This window comes from Balaenoptera ricei, chromosome 10 (genome assembly GCF_028023285.1).
Source record: "Balaenoptera ricei isolate mBalRic1 chromosome 10, mBalRic1.hap2, whole genome shotgun sequence".
Classification (NCBI taxonomy): domain Eukaryota; kingdom Metazoa; phylum Chordata; class Mammalia; order Artiodactyla; family Balaenopteridae; genus Balaenoptera; species Balaenoptera ricei.
Genome location: NC_082648.1, coordinates 3,015,033 through 3,035,039, shown reverse-complemented (window position 1 = coordinate 3,035,039; position 20,007 = coordinate 3,015,033). Strand labels below are relative to the sequence as shown.

Here is a 20,007-nt window from a genome sequence, read left to right as displayed (position 1 = left end):
GCTGGGGAGAAGAGGCCCACAAGGAGCTTCAATTATATTTGTAGCAGTTTTGTTTTGTTTTTTTCCTTTCTAATGAAAAGAGAAAAAAAAAAACTTTATAACTTTCTGCATGCTTGAATTATAACTTTTTAAAAAAGAGGCAGGACTCAATGAGCCTTACATAAAGGAGAGGAGGAAGCTGGGGCCCTAATTGCGGGGAGGTTCAGAGCTGTTCTTGCCAGCCCTGGAACCCAGAAGCCAGCGTAAAGGAGCAAAGGAGGCTGAAAGGTTGAGGCCCAGGAAGGGGGGGGGGGGCTCCTGTTGAGAGGCAGGAGAGGAGCGGGGACACGGTGACGCTGCCCGTCTCTGTTCTGAACCCAGTGCTGGCCTGCATCCCAGCCCCGGGGCTGCGGAGAGCCCCAGGTGGAGGGCACGGCGGGGCAGCCCAGGGGGCACACGCGCAGGCATGCGCGCCCTGCATTCCACGCACGCCCCGAGCACGCGGGCTGCCACCTCCGCGCACTGGCACACACTCCCTCTCTACCCACCTGGCACGGACACCTTGACAGTTTAGAGCACAGATACACCCCCTCAGCCACACACACACACACACACACACACGCACGCACTCCCGCCGCCGCCCACTCGGGCCACGACCCGGGAGCTGGCGAGGCTGCAGAGCCTACCAGCTGCAGCCCTGCAAGCGCCCCCTCTCCTCCAGGGCTGGGTTTTTCCAGCCGGAGCCCCGCTCCCTCTACTGCAAGCTCTGGAAATTGGTGTCTGACGTCGCCGCTCCCGCACGTTGTTTATTTACTTCCTCTTTTCTTCCCTCCGCGGAGGCTCTCCGGTCGGGAGAGCTGCAGGCAGAAAGCTGCCGGGTCGAGGAAGCAGAGAGGACGGAGGGCAAGACGGCTCAGGAGCCCCCGGCCCGCCCGCGGGGGCCATGAGCGTCCGGCCGGACGCCCCGAGGGAGGAGGGAGATGCCGGGGACAGGGGACCTGAGGCAGAGCCGCGGGGCCGAGCCAGCAGCCGGCAGCGCCAGCGCAGACAGGCCACCCGGTTCCTGCACAAGGACTCGGCCGACCTGCTCCCCCTGGACGGCCTCAAGAGGCTGGGCACCTCCAAAGACTGGGTGAGGCTGCCCTGCCCCCTCCCCGCCCCCGGGGGGCCGGGGCCCCTTCTCTCCTCCGCCGGGAGGGTGCAGACCCCAGCCTCCAGCTGCCCCTCCCTGCCCACGGGGAGGGGAGAGGCAGCCCTGACTTGTGGGTTCACCTTGACCGTTCCCGGCTCTTCACTGGGGTGTTCCCACGGCTTGGTGGCTCTGGGGGACCCTATCTATTGCTCAGCTTCCCCAAAGAGCCCCAGGCTTGTCTTGGGGGGAAGAGAGGAGCACTGGTTAGAGCAGAGGTTTGTGGGGACAGGGAGTCCCTGGAGCAGTCGTTTACCGCTGGGCCCGGAGGACTGACGGGTTCAAGGTCGCGATTCCCTCCTCTGCCTAAACCACGGGTCCCCTCACACTGGGACTGGACCTTCGGTGCGCCCCGCCCCATCCTCGCCAGAACACCAGGGTTTTCCATGCCTTTTGCCTGGGCGCCGGGCTCCTGAGGGCCCCCTTGCTCCCTGCAGGTGCAGTGGCCCTTCCAGCCTCCTTTCCTTCCATCCCCCTGCAGCAGCGTGGCCTCCCGAGGGAACGGGGTCGGGGAGTGACTCCGAGGGGTGGGTGAGTCAGGGGACAGCTGCATATACTCACTCCCCTCTGACAGAGGGAGGGGCTGAGAGAGTGGCCTTCCTCGGAGCCAGGATGCTTGGGTTCAGATCCTGGCTCTGGCACTTAGCAACTCAGGCAAGTCACTTTATGTCTCTGAGCCTCAGTTTCTTCATGTGTTACATGAGGATAAAATCAACAGGATGTACCTCCCAGGGATGTAAGAGTTACATGAGCTAATACCTGTAAAGGACTTAGAACAGTGCCTGGATGATTGGGATCTCTGTCTAAAGGCTGTTGTCCCTCCAGCTACTCCTACTATTCCATTTAGCCTGAGAGAGAAAGTAAGATCCACAAGGTCCGGAGAAGATGCGATGGCTCTGGCCTCCGGCTCACAGAGGACAAGAGGGCTTCTGTAGGAAGGTGGGGGGTACCCTGTCCTCTCTCATCTCCTGGGCAGGGAGTCTGAGAGGAGGGACTCCTGCAACCTGAGGTGTATGAGGCCATTTCCAGGCCACTCTGGCGGCCCCTTCTCCCCGGAAACCTGGAGCCAGATGCAGCCCCTCACTGCATTTCCTGAAAGAACCCTACCTTTCCACATTCCTCCCAGCCAAATGTTCCCCCTCCAGGAGCCCAGCCCAGCAGCCCCGCAAAGGGGAAAGGTGACCAGACTGAGATTTCAATTCAGAGAACCTCCTTGCAAACAGCCAGAACAGCTGAGAAACAGATGGAGCAGGGAAGCAGGTTCTTTGGCTCTCAGTGGCTAGGAAATCACAGCCTCTGCCCTCTGCGGCCCATCCCTCATCGGTTCGGCCCAGGCGAAGAGGCTCTATTAACACTGCCGCCCCAGCGTGGCGGGTCCAGCCTTCTACCCTCAGGACCTCCCGGACTGACATGGAGCAGTTACCTTGTATGGCTTTGGGAGTGAAGACACAGCATTCGGGGGCCTGAGCCTGCGTCCCTCGTGGGACAGGTGGGAGGAGGGCTGGAAACCACAGAGCTGCCCTTCCCAGCCGCTCCCAGAGCTCGCTGCTGCCCTTTTCCCAGAGCTCGGTCTCCTGCTGGCAGCCTGTTGGCGGGAGCAGCCTCAAGGGCCTCATTAAGCCAAGGGTAGAAAAACAATCCCAGGCTCCCGAGGAGAGAGGGCAGGTGGGGAAGCATGTGTGGAGCCTGGAGGGACACAGTCATTCTTCGGTGAGCATTTATGGAGTGCCTACTGTATGCTGAGCTGAGCCCTGTTATGCAAAGAGCACTGAGATACAGACCTGACCTCAAGGGCAGATAACAGCTTTGAGACGCATGACAAAGGAGGTCATGGGACAGGACGCTGCCCCCGCCTGGTGTGTGGAGGGAAGAGTGCAAAGAGGTCAGACGGGGCTTCTTGGAGGAGGTGAACGAAGCCTGCATGAATTACAGCATGCAATTGGAACCCCAGACTTAAAATAAAAGCCTCTCTCCAGATAAAGAGGAGTTCCTGAGCCAGTGGCCCAGTCTGGTCTAGAGAAGGGTGAGAAGAGGAGTTTCAGAAGGAGGGGTGTGCAGGAGCAGAGGCATGGAGGTGAAGGGCAGCCTGGTCCAGGCAGCGCCAGAGGGGCCGCTGGGGCAGGTGAGCACGGCGGGGGGTGGGGGGCGGAGATGAGGCAGTGGCCAGGTCACCTGGGCTGTCACCCCCAGGTAGGCACGGTGGGGAGAGGAGGGCTCTGATGGATTTTAGGCAGGGGAGTGACAGGCTTAGTTTGACATGTTGCTTTGTGCTTCCCAAACTTTACTGTGCACACAGGTCATCTGGGCATCTTGTTAAAACAAGGTTCCAGTTCAATAGGTCACGATTCTGCACTTCTAGCGAGCTTCCTAGTGATGGTAAAGCTGCTGATCTGAGGACGGCACTTGGGGGAGCAAGGGTTTCAGAGACTCCCTGGCTTTGAGCAGGTGGGTTTGAGAGGCACGTCCTTATGGACTTAGGGAGGCGTCCCAGGGACTCAGGAGAGCTGTGCTGAGGTGTGAACGAAGCAGTAACAGAAAGAGAGGTGGACCGTAAATACAGGAGGCGAAGCTGGCAGAATCTAGAAGTGACTGGATGGGGTGGGGTGGCTTCAGGTGAAGGACGGTGAGGATGACGCCCAGCTTCCTAGGTCGTTTGTTTGCTTGTTTGTTTGTTTGGCCATGTCTCGCAGCTTGCAGCATCTTAGATCACTGTCCAGGGATGGAAGCCGGGCCCCGGCAGTGAGAGCACCAAGTCTTAACCACTGAGCCACCAGGGAACTCCCCCAGCTTCCTAGTTTAGATTTGGGCTTTTTTTTCTTTTTTGTTTGTTCTTGTTACTTTGACTTCTTTTCATCACACCATCAACTCTGGGATCTGCATCCCACAGAAGGATGAGGTCAGAGGAAGAAAAAAAGAAAAAATGTCCCCAAGAATATGTGTTGTAGAGTTGAGAGAGAATTTCCCCCCAGCATCATACGAGTGCCTGAAATGTCCTGTCTATCTAACCGAGGAGAGACCCTCCCCCCGTCCCCATCTCTCCATTACTGAGCAATACATTGGGGTCCTGGAAAACGGCATGATTTGATACTGGGACTAGGTCTGCTATAATGATGTGACTGCTGGGATCCTTGGGGAAGCTCTCACCCCTTCTTACTCCCAGGAGACTCCGGAGGGGGGCGGGGCTGGGGAGAACGGCCTGGGATTTGTAAAGTGAGGGAACTGAGCATCTGCACGTTTTGTGATGGAAGCAGCAACCGCACAACGTGATCCAGAGGCGTCTGGTGGAGGGGAACCCGAGCCGGCCTCTGGGGGAGCATCCCTTGGTGCAGGCCGCGATCCACGGCCAGGAGAGCAGGAGGAGGACCAGCAAGACAGAAAGGCCGGCTCTTCTGGTCAACTGCAAGGTGAGACCCCCTCCTGGGCCTGCTCCCCTCACCCACTCTCCCTTCTGCCCCGGTGGTGAGGGAGGGATGCGGGAGCCCCCTCCCCAGGCTGGGCCACAAGCTGGGATCCTCCATGTCCTTTGCTCCCCGCCCCTCCCCGCCCCGTCTTTCCGAGGTGCACACGACTCCCTTTCCCTGAGCAAAGTATCATCTTGAAACGTGAGTGTGCTCCACACACAAACGGTGTGCACGTGTGGATAACGCAGCCCTCCCGCGAAAGCTCACGTGCTCCAGATCACAGCCTTGTCGTCCCCGGAGCCAACGCCGAGCCGTCCCCTCCCTTCTGCCCGTCTTTGCTCGGTGCTTCCTCTGCCTGTCATCCTAGGTCCACGTTCTCGGATCCTTCCAGCCTCAGCTGTCACTGCCTCCGGGAAAGCTCCCCTGACTTTCCCCGTGGAAGAGCCTTTCCTCCCCCGCAACATCTAAGGCTCCAGACTCACAACCCACAGCCTTAACTCTCTCGCTGCACTGGTGACCCTCCACTCCCCCGCATCCTGGGAGCAGCCTCCCTTGCCGCCCCTTCCACGTGCCCACGCACAGCAGACCTCAGCAAACAGTGTGGAAGGAGAAAACAATGTGTTTTGCGGTATCCAGGTGCAAACCCAAACGTCTGTTTTTATCTAAAAGGAAGCGACCTTGTCTTCCTTCGCCTGCGGTGGCGAATCTGTTCCCCACATCTAATTTCCTAACCAGGTACTGCGGTCCCCCCATCCCTCCTCACTCCCACCCCAGATTCCTCTAACGGGAGGCCCTCGGCAGTACTCTCAACAAGCACAGGCACAGACCTACACTTCGGGTCGAATCCTCCCCAAAGTACGCTCTCACCGCCTGCGGCTTTACTTCCTTTCTTGATTCCGTATCTGACCCAGTTCTGCCTCAACTGTACGAGTCCCATAAAAAACAGCCTTAACTCACTTTTTGTGGGCAGGAGGCCGCACTGAGCGGCTTGTGGGATTTCAGTTCCCCGACCAGGGATTGAACCCGCACCCTTGTCAGTGACAGCGTGGAGTCCTAACCACTGGACCGCCAGGGAATTCCCAGCCCTTCACTCATTTCTGAAAGGGGCCCATCAGGGGCTGGGAAAGGTGACAGAGCCAGTCCCAACCCTTTCTCCCCCCTACCCCGTGGGGACTCACGGAGTCCCCTCCCCTCCCCCCTTTCTCAGTGCCAGGACCAGGTTCTTCAGGTGGCCGTGGACACGGGCACCCACTACAATCAGATCTCTGCTGGATGCCTCAGCCGCCTGGGGTAAGACGGGGGCCCAAAAGAATGAGTAGGGAGGGGGCTTCTTTTTAGGGTGATGAAAATATTCTGAAATTAGTGATGGTTGCAGAATTCTGTTGTCTCCTTTATTTTTATTCTTTTTATAAATTTATTTTATTTATTTATTTTTGGCTGCATTGGGTCTTCGTTGCTGCGTGCGGGCTTTCTCTAGTTGCGGCGAGCGGGGGCTACTCTTCGTCGTGGTGCGCGGGCTTCTCATTGCGGTGACTTCTCATGTTATGGAGCACTGGCTCTGGGTGTACGGGCTTCAGTAGTTGTGGCTCAGGGGCTCTAGAGCGCAGGCTCAGTAGTTGTGGCGCACGGGCTTAGTTGCTCCGCGGCATGTGGGATCTTCCCGGCCCAGGGCTCGAACCCGTGTCCCCTGCATTGGCAGGCGGATTCTTAACCACTGCGCCACCAGGGAAGTCCCTCTGTTGTCTACTTAAAAAGGGTGACTTTTGGGAGTTCCCCCTGCTGGTCTAGTGGTTAGGATTCAGAGTGTTCACTGCCGTGTCCTGGGTTCAATCCCTGGTCCAGGAACTGAGATCCCATAAGCCACGTGGCACGGCCAAAAAAAAGAAAAAAGAAGAAAAAGGGTGACTTTCATGGTATATGAACTATATCTCAATAAAGCTGTTACTTTTTTAAAAAGAGTTGATGGGGGCTCTGGCAGAGAAGACAGGACTTAGACCCCACGTGGGTCCAGGGTTGGCTGAGAACCCAAAGTGTGGCGGGGAGGGACACTAGCGGACTACCGGGGTGGGGGGCTGTGGTGGCCTTAAGCCTTGCTTCCTGACCACAGGTTAGGGAAGAGGGTCCTAAAAGCCCCAGCTGGGGACCTGGCACCTGGGCCTCCAGCCCAGGTGGAGCCGCTGGAGCTACAGCTGGGCCAGGCAACCGTGGCGTGCTCGGCCCGGGTGGTAGGTAAGTCCCCTCTCCGTCAGCAGCCCCGCGTCTCTGCTCTTGCAGCTCTCCCTCCTGGGCGGGGCGAAGGCAGAGCCTCTCAGCTCCTGCCAGCACAGACGAGGTACCCCCAAAGATGCTCTGATTATCCCCAAGGTTCTCTGGCCTGGGGTGGTGGGGGGAGCAGAGAAGCGGCGAGTGCTGACAGGAGGACAGCAGCATTCTCAAATGGCTCCCGCAGATGTGGAGAGTCCTGAACTGTGCCTTGGCCTGCAGACTCTGCTGTCTCTCAAGGTAAGGGGGATGCTCGTGCTGACACCCACACCCAAGGCCTGACCCCGCGGGCTGGGAAAAAGAGGTAGGGGGCACGGGTGTGGAAGCATGGGCCAGGCTGCGAGGAGGAGGACTTGGAGATGTGGGATTTCACCCTCGATCCTTAGAGGTTCCTTATTTGTGAAAAATATGGAGAACCGGGTCCCTCTGTGATAGCGGTCCAGGTGAATGGAAACAGGGAGGAGAAAAGAGCAGGGTGCTGGGAGAAGGCGGAGGGGAACAAAGCAGCGTGGCTGGGAGACGGGTTACCTGCCCAGGTGAGCTCATCGTCCCCCAACCCCACAGTGCTGCATTGACCTGGAGCACCGCGTGCTGCGGCTGAAAGCCCCCTTCCCTGAGCTGCCCTTCCTGCCTCTGCACCAAGAGCCGGGCCAGTGACCGCTGCCCCCGATGGTCCCCAGGGGGAAGCTCCTTGCCTGAGGGGAAGAGCCATGATGGGGCATGACTAGAGTCAGGTAGCTGAGACAGCTGGGTCTGTCCCTCTTGTCACCACCCTGACCCCACTGTCCCATTTCCCAGTCGGCCACACTCCTCTGCTTCTCAGCACCTGCCCCATCCCCCCAGGAGGAGTGTTCCCTGGAGGGCCCGCGATCTCAGGGTTCTGGTTTCCCCGTCCTCTCTCATCCCCCCCGTCCCAAGAAGAGCGGAGCTCAGTCAGGACTGCAGAAAAGGACATCAGCAGAGCGGGGTCCTGGTTGGGCCCCTGGCACAGCAGGGGGTGGCCGGAGTCCAAGGCTGCAGCCTGCTGCTGGCCCCTGCCTGCCCCGTCCACCCCGAACACCGTCGAGGCCTGGACTCCGCGTGGCTCGCCTCACAACTAGCCCGCCCCCCTCCCCGGCCTGGGTCCCTGGCCCTGCTGTGTCCACTTCTCTGATCTGCGCACAGCTGAGCGGGAGAGAAACGGTCACCACAACAGTAGAGGAATGCCTGGCCCACGAGGGCCGGGGGTTCCTTCATCACTGCCTCTTCTGGGGCTGCTATTTACTCCAGATACGTACCCTCCACCTGCTTCTTCACCCACTGGGCATGTGTGGAGAGCCCTGTGGGGAACTGCCCCCCAAGGCAGGCAGGATGGTGGCATTGCCAGGACCCAGACTTAACCTGACCAATATTCCTTATTTCTAGAACTATCCACTTCATTAGACCTTCTTCCCACCCCTCATCTCTGGCCTCCTGAGCTTGAGCTGGTCTTTCTGGCATCAGTGGCTACCCACCCCCCAAGCCCCCCCGGCCCTGAGTCCAGCAAAGACACAAGGAGGCTTTGCTACCTTCCCTGTGAAGAGCCCAAACCTCAAAGGGCCAGGCCCCCGGGTGCCTTTCTGGCTTGTTTGAGTCTCTCATATGTTGGATTAGGGGAAGAGGAAGACAGCGGTATAACTAACCCGACCAGGGGACTAGGACACTCGGGTCGGAATCAAAACCCTGAGCCTGGTGTGGATTAGATCAGAGCAGAACCAGGATCTGCCGGGATCCCCGGCCATACCTTTCTCAGCTGAGTCCTCTGCACCCAGAGGAGAGGAGAGGGGCTCACTGGCACAGGTGTGAGAGTGCGCTGGCCCCTCTGGCCGTGCTCCTTGACCCCTGCCCTCCCAGGCCTCGCCCTGTGCCCCTCCCTTCTGCCTCCTTTGCTTCTGCAATTGCAGACCCAGGCCCAAGGAAGCCCTCAGCTCAGTGGCTTCTCCATTTGAATAAACACCTGTTTGTCTTAGCTAGCGTCCTTCTCTGCTTCAGACGCTGAATGATCACTCTGCCCTTGTTCCCTTACAGAAGGAAATGTGAATGGGGACATTCCCTCGGGCTGACCCCTCTGGCTGGGGTCACTATAACTGACAGCAGTGGCTTTCCAACTCCTCTGAACACAACTCAGCAGGAAGTGTACTCTACATTGCACTCAGTACACACACGTGCACGGACACAAACAAGTATAACAAAACAATCCTTCCCTACACGTGAGCAATATACTCCCATATTTTTTATCCTACTTAGTCTATTCTATCTCATTTATTTAAAAAAATTGCCGACCACAACCCACCAAAGGATTGCAACCTACAATTCGAAAACCACTGATTCAGAGCACAGGAATCAAGAGCAGAAGGGATATAAATGGCCCAGGGTATCATTCTGATTGTGGCCTGAACTGTAAACCTGCATCAGATTTTAAAATCATGAGGGTGAACAACCAATACACTTACAACCATTCTGTACCCAGATGACCATTCTGTTTTTCACTTTCAGTAGTGTGTTCAATTTATTACATGAGATATCCCTCGCTTTACTATAAAGTAGGCTTTGCGTTAGGTGATCTTGCCCAGCTGTAGGCTGACGTAAGTGTTCTGAGCACATTTAACACAGGGTAGGCTAAGCTGTGACGTTCGGTAGGTGAGGTATGGGAAATGCATTTTCAGTTTACAATATTTTCAACTTACGATGGATTTATGAGGACGAAACCCATCATAAGTCAAAGATCTGTGGTTCGCCATTCGTGTAACAATCACTGATGTCAGTGACCTGGAGCCGTGCCACGGAAGATGGAACTTGGGGGAAGGGCCCTCACTGCCATCGCGCCACTGGCCCCAAAGCCTGGTTGGGGAGTAGCGAGAGATTTGTAGTCCCTCCTCACGAACAAGTCTGTTTCCCACGCAACAAGAGTGGGGAGCTCTGGGGAGGGGGCAGTGCCTACTGGTGTGATGGGTGAGGCACACAAGGAAAGGGGCAGAGAAGCAACTCGTCTCTTCCTTCACCAGAAAGACCACGAGGTCTACAGTTCACAGTCACCCTAGGGTTGCCGCCATCCTTCCTCTGTAATGTGCACTCCCTGTCTCGCAAATACCATGGACAGCTTGCGGGGTGGGGAGGTTCAGAAGGATCCCCGTTCAGCCAAGACGGCCGGTCCAGCTAGGAGGGATCCTGGAGGCCTGTGGAGGCACACTGTGGTGGCCGATCCGGATGGTAGAGGGTTTGGTGAAGCAGGGCCCGGGCGGCGGGGAGGTCGTCAGGGTCTGCGGGCAAGAGGGGCTGGTGGGTCTGCTGGGACCTGGCCTCCCAAAGCAGCCCCGCCCCCAGGACTCACCCACCGCCAGCTCCCGCAGCAGCCCCGCCCCCAGGACTCACCCACCCCCAGCTCCCGCAGCAGGCCCCGGAACTCCGGCTCAGCCTCTAGCACTTTGAGCAGGTTGGTGGACTCCATCCGCTCCAGCTGCACCTCCCAGTACACGTAGATCTTCTGATTGAAGGTGACGTACACGAGGCAGGGGCTGTTGCAGCCCCCTTTGCAGGCGTACAGGCCTGGGGGAGGGGTGGCGGGGGGAGAAAAAGGTCGGGGAGGCTCATGCCCGGCGCGGGCGGCATTCGTGTCAGCAGCTTCTACCCACCCGTGGACGCCAAGCAGAAAACTAAAGGCCCTCTATTTCTTCCTTGTTGGGAACTCAGTAAAGCAGGTAAAACGTAAAATATCTGGCCCATTCCAGATACGGAAAACCACAGTAACAAAGCCCAGGCAGGACAGTGTCCTAGGAGGTGACATGTGCTGGTTTCCCATCTCAGTGACAGCCCCAGGGTAACGCAGGGCGGCTTCTCTTGGGTGGTGATCCCTCTTCCCAGGTCACTGGAATGTGGCACCAGCGCGTCGTTCAAGTGTTACCATTTTAGTGACCAGAGACACCCCCAAAGGAGTTAACGCTGCTTCCCAAGGTCCCCAATTTGGAACTAAGAGAATGGAACTTGGAGAACAGTCTTCACAGAGTCCTGACATGTTCAGATGGGGAAGAACTTTCCCATATCTCCACACAGCAGGCAGACAAGAACTCATCCGACTCTTTTTTCTGAACAACCCGCCCCCCATATCTGATCCTTTAAAATATCCAAAGATAGACGCCTCACTGTCTTTTATCTCCTCTTAGTTAAAACTGTAAAGATGGCAATCTGGTACCCACTCACACCCTCTAACGGAAGAGCTGAAGAACTCGTTTGTTTACGAAGACTTATGTCAGGGGCCGCAGTGAGAGTGCGAGCGAGGGGGACAGGTGTGCTTAGCAAGGAGCGCGGGGCAGGGTCCCACCTGCACAGAAAGCGCGGACGTTCTCGTCCACCTGGAAGCGCACGACGGTGCGGTTGTGATCAATGATGTACGTCTGTCCATCCCAGGCACAGGCGACCACCTCCTCGTGCCCGTTGCCCTGAAAAAGGCCAGAGACCGGGATGTAGGGGTGGCCAGGAACCGTTTTATTTTTTTTTTATTCTTTCAATTCATTTATTTTTCGCTGCGTTGGGTTTTTGTTGCTGTGCGCGTGCTTCCTCTCTAGTTGCGGCGAGCGGGGGCTACTCTTCCTTGCGATGAGCGGGCTTCTCATTGCGGTGGCTTCTCTTGTTGCGGAGCACGGGCTCTAGGTGCGCGGGCTTCAGTAGTTGTGGCTCGCGGGCTCTAGAGCGCAGGCTCAGTAGCTGTGGCGCGCGGGCTTAGCTGCTCTGCGGCACGTGGGATCTTCCCGGACCAGGGCTCGAACCTGTGTCCCCGGCTTTGGCAGGCAGATTTCTAACCACTGCGCCACCAGGGAAGTCCCCAGGAGCTGTTGTAGAAAGGCTTCCTGACCGGGTGGATGAAATTACGGGAGCCGTGGACTCGGCTCCGGGTGACAAACAGCTGGGAAGGCAACCCCTCAGCGCTTCTCACCGACCATCTCCCGGCACCTGGCACCAGAGGGGGCTGCTGAACGAGCCACCCCCACAGAGTGCGCGCGACAACCCTAAGAAGTAGGCAACGTCACTCCCATTTTATACTGAGGAAGTGCCAGCTTAGAGAAACAAGCTCACTCACCCAGGGCCGCCCAGCCGGGAGGGGGCAGCACCGGGACTCAGAGCCGGGCCTGACCTGACCTCAGAGCCTCGCGCCTCTCCTCCCAGACCCTCAAGCAGGCACAACGGCCGCGTCAGCGCAGCCCCACCGGCCAAACCAGGGGCCACAGCTCTGGTGAACACACACTCGTGTGCGGACGTCTGCAGATGGGCGAGCAACTCACTCCTGGACCCTAAGAACAAGTTGCTTCTCTTCGGAGCCATCGGCTCTGCTGAAATGGGAGCTTCGCCAGCGGCACGGAGAACAGTGCTGAGCCCGTGGAGTGGGGGGAGCTCCGGGGGCCAGACCTGTCTAGGGAGCCTTGAGGTAACGGCGGAGGCGGCTGAGAAGGGAGAATGGCCCCCTACGGGCCCCCACTCACCGTGACGTCCAGTTTCTCGAGGGCGAAGAGCTGGTGGTCAACCTGCACCGACCACAGCAGCTTGTCTGCCTCCTCCGTGAGCTTCAGTGTCCCTGCGGGGAGAGGCGGCCGGGCTGGGGGCAGAACCCTGCGCAGACCCCGGGCACACAACATGGGCCCACCCTGCACGGCCCATGGCTGACCCGAGGGACTCACCATCCAGGGTGCAGAGGGCAAAGAGGCCGGAGGCGCCGCTCTTGGGGCTGCGGCCTGTGGGGGGAGGGGTCGGCGCGGTAGAAGGACCAGAAGAAGGAAACGCGAAAGGCAAGGCGAGATCAGAGCACACGCGGAGGGCGGCCAAGGGCGGGGCGTGAAGAATGCGCTAGAAACAAGGGTGGTCCTGTACCTCCCCTCTCCCCTTCCCCCCTGCATCCCCCACCCCGCCCCGCCCCACCTCGCTTGATGTTGCCGATGAGGTGAGTGGAGACATTCTTGTTGTGGATGCGGCCGGACGTCTGGTGCAGCACGACGTCTCGGGCAGCGGGGGTCTCCCTGTGGTGGGGGAGGGCGGTTAAGTGGGAGCCCAAGAGAGCTTGGCTCTCCGGACCCGCGTGGGCCCCATCTCTGTGCGAGCTTCCAGGACGTGAATCAGCTGGGAGACCTATCGCCCACTCCACCTGGCCCAGGGGGCAAGTCGAGAGAGAGGGACGGAGCTGCCAGGCTGGAATCTCAGAACCTCTTCCAGTTGCTGCGTCAGGGTCGGGATTCCCTGGGTCCCGAAATAATCTTCCTTAAGGGGCAGAGGTGCTTGTGCCGGGACCCAGCTGATGCTACTCCAACCACAGACCCCTCCATGGCTGTGGGCGCCCACCTCGCGGCCAGGCACCCCACCGTCCACAGGCCCGCCCCCCTTACCTAGTGCCCTCCTCGGGCCCCTCAGAGGTGGGAGGCGGCCCAGGGTCTGTGTTCCAGGTACACAGCAGAATCGCGTAAGCACAGCCTGGCTGAGATACCATTAGTTCAGGTACACCCAGGGGCCCTGGAGTCACCGAGAGACTGTCCACCTGCACCAGAGAATGGGGGCTTAAGGGGGCTGCGGGCGAGAGAAAGGCAAAAGCCTGCAGAGGACGGGGGGTGGGCAGGGGCCCTGGGACATGTCCTCAGCCTTCAAGGGCAGCAGCAGGGGGAAGTGCAGCGTCCACGGGGCTCCTGCCGGTGCCACCCTCTCCACAGGGAGCACCTGCGCTCCAGCGGCACGGATCCCGACGCGACACACCCACCATCACATCCCTAATTCTTAGCGCAATGTTCCTTCCTGTCTGCCTGTTACTGGCCATCTCCCCTAAGACCCTGATTCGAAGTGATCTCCTCTGGGTCTCTGTCAACAAGGTGGTTTTCCCTTCTTCCCACCCTGAGCCCCTGCCCCCACCTGTTCTCCCACAAGCCCCTCCAGGAGGGAGGCCCGTCCTGCTCCTGGGCTGTGGCCCCCACGCTCAGCCTCTCACCTGACCCTCCAGCATCCACTTCTTAAGCAACACCAGCTGCCCTGTCAGATGCTCGGTGCCATCGCCCAGGTCCTCCCAGCGGAAAGCCCGGACCACGCGGTCTGTGTAACCCACCACCAGCTCGCAACAGCCATCGCCATCTGTGGATCCAGAAAATGAGACGAGTTTGGAGCCAAACCTGTCTTCACCAGCTGGAGTCCTACGAGCACGCCCTCCTCCCCGCCCCTCTAGCACCACCGCCACTGGCACTTTTTATCAGGTTCGACCTCAGGCCCACCTGCCGAGCTGCCCCGTCACCCCTTGAGCCAGGTACCCGCTCCCCTGCCTGCCCTTGCGTCCAGAACCACACAGCTGCCCCGCAGGGCCTGTCACTTCTTCCCTCGGGTACACGACTCGAGTGCCCTGATGCACCCATATCCCTACCAGCACCTTCGAGACAGCCTCTGGCCCAAGTACCAGCCCCATATCCAAGCGGCTCACTCTCTCGCAACCTTGAGTTGTTGATCAGCTGTCCCCTTCTCGGCAGGGGCTCCCCTGACAACTCCATTTAGAACGGCCAACTCTACCTCAGCACCCTCCAGCCCCTTTCCGTGTGTGATCTCCTCCATGGCGCTTACTACTTCCGAATACACTGTTTAACTTCCTTACCACATGGCTAGCGTTTATTTTCTGTCCCTTCCTAGTAAAGGTCCAAGAGGGCAGTGACTTTTGTCTGTTTTATTCACTGTTGCAATCCCAGTGCCTGGAACGATGCCTGCTTTATAACGGGAGCTCAGTAGCTTGGCGTTAAATGCATGACAACTGCCCAAACAAACACGACGAGCCCCCTGGCTCCCTCGAGATCTGCTCTGTTGCCCCTTGACTCCTATTCCCTGGCTGCCTGCAAAGACAGCCATGCCCACCGATGTCGCTGATCAGCATGACCTTGGTGTTGGCAGGGATGTGCTGCTTGAAGACTGGGCGCTGCTCCTCCCCCCCGAGGGTCTCGTGGTGCCCAGAAGCATCCGGGGCCTTGGTGGGCGTAAGGTCACACAAGTGAAACCAGCCCTCGGCACTCACGGCCACCACCAGGTTCTGGGAGAGACAGAGGTAGAGGAGGGGGCTGGTCGTCAGAGCACAGGTGTCGGGGATGGGCCGAGGGAAACCCGCAGTTCCCTGGGCTTCCTACCTTTCCTTTATTACACACATCTCCAACCCCGACGCACGTAAGCTGCAAAAGAAGAAAGAGGGGCTCAGGGGGACACGCTAAGGGTCCCCAGTGCTCCCTAAGCTCTGTGAAGCACGGGGCGGGCTTCTCATCACCGTCATTCGCTGAAAACTCCTGCGCACGCCCCACATCAAGAGGCTGTGCTAATCCCGTTACTGTGCTCTGGGTCCAGTTTACCAGACAGCAGTATAAGGACCTGAGGTAGTGAAGACCACTTGGGCTTAAACAAAACAAAAACTACATCAGTAGAGCCGGACTATCATACTTCTAGACGTATTCAAATGACTGCCCCCATTTTCTACTACACTTCGTACGATCAGACAACCTCAGCAGATCCACGAAAAACTAAGGGAGTCATTCCATCACATAAAATGAAAACCAGCCCGGCTGTGTGTGCGCATGACATCTGGGAAGCCTGGGGGCTTCCCTCCGATTCAAATGAATCCTTAACCAGTAGCTGGCGACCTCGGACAGGCTGGGGAGCTCATGTGTGGGACCCAGCCTCGACACTCCCTGGGCAGGAGGAGTCCCTTCCCCCTGGAGACCCAGGGAGCTGAATACTGACCATTCCCTGGCAGGAGCAGGTGAGCCACGGCCGGCTGTCATCGTTCTTATACACAGACAGCTTTCCACTGGTGTCTCCCACCACCAGTTCATTTAACTTCAAATGGAGAGAGAAGAGAGGGTTAGGCTGGGGTCCTGCTGAGCCACTCAAGCCCTTCTCGACTGGGCCCACTCTGCGGAAGTCACAAGACCTCAACCTGCATCTTCATCAACTTTATTAACAAGATTTCGAGACCAACACAGTCACAGTCTCCCAGGTTCTTTATCTCCAGTTAGGCGTATGTGTGTGTTGAGGGCAGGGCAGGTTAGAGAAGGGCCAATACAGAATCTGTGCTCCATCTCAGAAAAGTCTGACATCTGAATAGCTCAATGCCCCACACGCCTGCTTTCGGCGTTTCTAATTTGTCCTTACGCATGGGACACGTTAGGAAAATGACCCCAAATATGTACCCTTTGGAGAATTTAACTTCAGAGCTCATATTTAATCAGGGGCCAAATAAAGACAACGTCAGCTCTGGGGTCGTCCCTCCCCTGGCAAGACCTTGCGACGTTGGTGCGTCTGAGTGGACACAGCGGGTGGGGGTGCCGGAGGGGCCGCATCCCAGCTCTGGGCCTCCGGTGCCCCCTAGTGGTGGCTAAGCTCCCAGGAGGGTCTGGAGCCTCTTCGCCGTTTGCATGTGGGCTCCCCATTTCCCAGTGGTTCCCCAAAGGCTGGCCGCCCTTTCAAGGGGATAACGATGATAGCCAGCTGGCTCCAAATGCCATTTCCAGAAATACTTTCATGATTCCTTCTTGGGGGGACATCTAACATCCTTTCCTGTCCTCAGAGTGAATATTAGATTCTCAAGAGATTTAATTTTCAAGGCAACAAAGACATAACAGATCAACAGTAAGAAAAAATGAGAAACGAATTGGGATTTATTAATAATGATCTGAAGCTTAGATTTATTATATTTTAATAGTTAAGGCAGTTTCTGGTGGGGACATTAGATAACAGAAGCATAAAACAAGTTTATCTATTTACATCAAACCCTCTGCACCCTGGAGGACTTCCGCAGACACACAGGAGAAAGGCTGAATAGCGCAGGGCCTCCGAGTGCAGCTGCCTGAATTTGAATCCAGCCCTCCATGCCTGAATCTTTTCATCTATAAAACGAGGATCATAAGACTATCCCCCTCATAAGGTTGCCGTGGGAACCGAGCTAACGGAGGGAAGCATCTAGAAAGGTGACTGACAAATAGCACGAATAACAGGGGGTTTTCAGCTTCCAGTTAAATGCCTCCAAGGCTTGGGGATCTTAGCATCTTTCACACAATCCATTCTTTTTCTATACATTCATTCAACAGATGCCACAGTCCATAGTAGGCCCTCGATAAATGTTTACTTAATAGACAAATTAAATATATTTTTTTCAAGAAACAAAGAAAAATCAGAATGAAAGAGAATGCCCAGTCAACCCTTGAGTTTTCAGGGAAAGCTGAACAACCCGTTAGGGGCCCAAAGACAAATGCCACAGATCCACAGTTGTACAACTGCTGAGAAGGACCTCAGTTTAACAAGGGCACAGACAAAGGAATAAAATTGTAAAACAGTGTGGTGAGTGCGGTGAGTGAGTAGATACAACTCGGTAGGCGACCTGGACGAGCACACTTCCAGGGTCGCCCATCTGCTCCCCAGCACTTCTGCTCCTCTGTGTTCCATCCTGGCTCTGGCCTCCGGAGGTTACTCAGTGACACTAAAGAACCCCAGCTGCAGAGTACACCTTCAGTCAGAAATGCTACCAGAGAAAGGAAGTGCGCTCTTTCTGTGACCTGCGCCCCCCTTCTAGACACCGTCTCCCCACTGGTTCTGTTGGGTCCTCGAGGGTGTGTATTCTATCCCTGGCTTCTCCCTCTGACTTAGCAGGAAATAAATTACTCGCAAATTACTTTAGGTTACTGGTTTAATAGGATGAAATAAGTATTTTTCCTGCCCCAAATCTCCAAAGGTTGGCCTGGAGAACCAGTAACAAAATTTCTACCCATACTCATGCAGGCTGAGTGTACCACACCTGATTAGTAGCCAACTACCTCACCTACTTGCCCTTCTTTCAATTATATTTATTAATAACAGGCAAAACCCTTCAAGTTGCTTTGAGATACATAATGACATTTGCCTTTCATAACAACCCTCATTTATTCAACAAACATTTACTGAGTGCCTACTATGTCCCAGGCACTATTCTAAGTATTGGGAATACAGCAGTGAAAAAAAGTTTTAAAATTCCTATCCTTACAGAGCTTACAATGCTTACAACTAAGGTTTAAAAAAAAAAAGAGGTAGGGAATTCCCTGGCGGTCCAGTGGTTAGGACTCCACGCTCTCACTGCCGAGGGCCCAGGTTCAATCCCTGGTCAGGGAGCTAAGATCCCACAAGCTGCACGGCACGCCCACAGCCCCCCCCCAAAAAAGGTAGTGTAATATACCTAATATTGCAGAACTGAGTGTGCAATTCACTTAGAAAAGTACAATTGCCAAAAAAGCTGACACTGTGAAGCTAGGAAAAAAAGGCACGTGTGCCCTTTTAAACAATCAGGTAAAATAGAAAATAATGCACATCTAACGTCACTTTGTTAACGTACTAGTTTAAAATGCCTCCCTTGATTGTCTCATAAAATTATACTGCTGAGCATATGAAGAAACGAGAAAGCCCAGAAAACATAACACAAATTTATGGGAATAACTTTTTCCTCCCTAGACAGGGTAGAGCCAAGAAGCCTCATAAAATACTTTTTCCATCACAGCGTAAAGGAGGCTGGGGGCGGGGCGGGGTTGGGGGTGAGTGGTGGGGACGTTTTAGCCCGAATTTTTTTTCCCTGGGAAAAGAGAGCACAGACCAGTTAGGGAGGTGAGGATGAGATGTGAGGGAGGCAGAGAAGAGACGGGGGCAGAGGGTAGGAGAGGAGAGCAACCATGTGCTTTGCATACACACTCTCGAGGACCCCACGGAAGCCTTGCGACACCAGTAGGGAGAAAGTCTCTAGAGGGCGGACGCAGAGAAAGAGCGCACTTCCTTTCTGTCAGCTTTTCATGTGAAACTGAGATTATGAAAAAAAGTGTCCCACACCATCAACGGCCACCGTCCCCTTCAATGCTTCACCCCAGAACCCTCTACATCTTGTAATCAATGGGCCTCACTACATTTCCCTATTCTTCTATCACCCTTCCCCCGCTCCACGATGAGCTACCTGCGGGCTGGGGCTTTTGAATTCCCAGAATGCAGCAGAGCCCTCGGCCCATAATCAAACGCTACCGACGACGCTAACGTGTCCTGAGCGTTAACCGAGTGCCAGACACGGTTCTGCCTGCTCTACCTGTATTAAGTCACTTAACCGACGGGAAAAGGAAGGACCGCTAAGGGAGGAAAGGGACATGGACACTGAGCCAGTAACTCAACCGAGGTGGGCCCGCCAAGCGGAGACACCCCGGCCAAGCGCCGAGAGCAGTCCGGTGGGCCGGGCCGAGCCGGGCGGTGCGGAAGGTGCTCCCGCAGGAGCCGCACGCGCGCTCTTAGCCTATTTCCGACGCTCTGAAAGGGAAGGCGGCCCCGGAGGAGCTGGGAACTCGGCCACCACAGTTCACTGGCTCCTCTTGGGAACAAGTGACTGACCAGGCAGTGGACCCGGTACGCGAGTCCCTAGAAGGACAGTGCAGCAGGGCTCCGGACCAATCCAGCCAGGATGCCGGGTACCCGAGCCGCCCACACAGCCCTTCCCGATCCGGCTTTCAGCGCCGTGCGTACGCGCGCAGTCCGCACCGCCCGCCGTGCAACGCACGCCGTCCACGCCCACACCGTACGCACTCGCAGCACGCACACGCCGCCGCGGGCGGCCTCCTCCGCCCCGCCCCGCCCCGCCCCGCCGTCGCAGACGGGCTGCGTCTCTCCAGGGCGCATGCACTGACCGTGTCGTTATCGACGTCTCCGAGGCAGATGGCGTGTGGGAAGAGACTCCCGCTGAACTCCAGGGCCACGCGCTGTACGTAGCTAACCGACCTCATCGCAGTTCCCAGGGCTCAGGGACCGTGGAGCCCCGCGAAGTGCTCCCCGAGCCCCTCCCGACGGCTGCCCGAGCGGAAACCCACCCACAGCGGAAGTTACGTCACCCCTGAGCCTCCAATCGCTGCCTTCCTCGCTTAACCTCAGAGATGAGGCGGGCCTTCCGGGCGCGCCGGGCGTGGGGGCGGGGCTGAGTGACAGGGCCTCGGGCCACTCCTCTTCTCCGCAGGCTCTGCGCGCCCAGGTCCGCCGACGCTGGCCTGGCCGAGCCGTTTCCTTGGCAACAGCGCTTTCGCGGGCTTGACCTAATAACCTTGACCTGAGTGTACCTGGTCCTTTGTTGCCCTGGCAGTGAAGATTTCCTGCCGTCAGACCATCCCTGAGAATCATAAT

General features: G+C 57.0%; 2 protein-coding genes across 4 annotated transcripts; one reads left to right on the top strand and one right to left on the bottom strand.

The window, feature by feature from the left end:
• The first annotated feature begins 612 nt into the window (after positions 1-612).
• Positions 613-8,818, top strand: NRIP2 (nuclear receptor interacting protein 2). Of its 2 annotated transcripts, XM_059935109.1 has the most exons (6): positions 623-1,111; positions 4,417-4,572; positions 5,777-5,859; positions 6,677-6,798; positions 7,019-7,071; positions 7,396-8,818. In XM_059935109.1, exons 1-6 carry the CDS (start codon positions 923-925, stop codon positions 7,486-7,488), a joined length of 696 nt encoding a protein of 231 aa, XP_059791092.1. In that variant the 5' UTR covers positions 623-922; the 3' UTR covers positions 7,489-8,818. The 2 variants fall into 2 exon arrangements, with proteins under 2 accessions (XP_059791091.1, XP_059791092.1); XM_059935108.1 differs by having other exon boundaries at positions 613-1,111; positions 4,420-4,572; positions 6,677-7,071; positions 7,396-7,483.
• Positions 8,819-9,326: 508 nt separating this feature from the next.
• Positions 9,327-19,730, bottom strand: ITFG2 (integrin alpha FG-GAP repeat containing 2). Of its 2 annotated transcripts, none has more exons than XM_059935106.1 (12): positions 19,521-19,730; positions 15,580-15,675; positions 14,976-15,017; positions 14,710-14,881; positions 13,808-13,947; positions 13,218-13,366; positions 12,757-12,854; positions 12,519-12,572; positions 12,324-12,415; positions 11,168-11,285; positions 10,226-10,395; positions 9,327-10,109 (listed from the first exon to the last, which is right to left on the bottom strand). In XM_059935106.1, the coding sequence occupies exons 1-12, from the start codon at positions 19,614-19,616 to the stop codon at positions 9,984-9,986; spliced, it is 1,353 nt and encodes a 450-aa protein (XP_059791089.1). In that variant the 5' UTR covers positions 19,617-19,730; the 3' UTR covers positions 9,327-9,983. The 2 variants fall into 2 exon arrangements, with proteins under 2 accessions (XP_059791089.1, XP_059791090.1); XM_059935107.1 differs by having other exon boundaries at positions 10,222-10,395; positions 19,521-19,729.
• Positions 19,731-20,007: the final 277 nt, after the last annotated feature.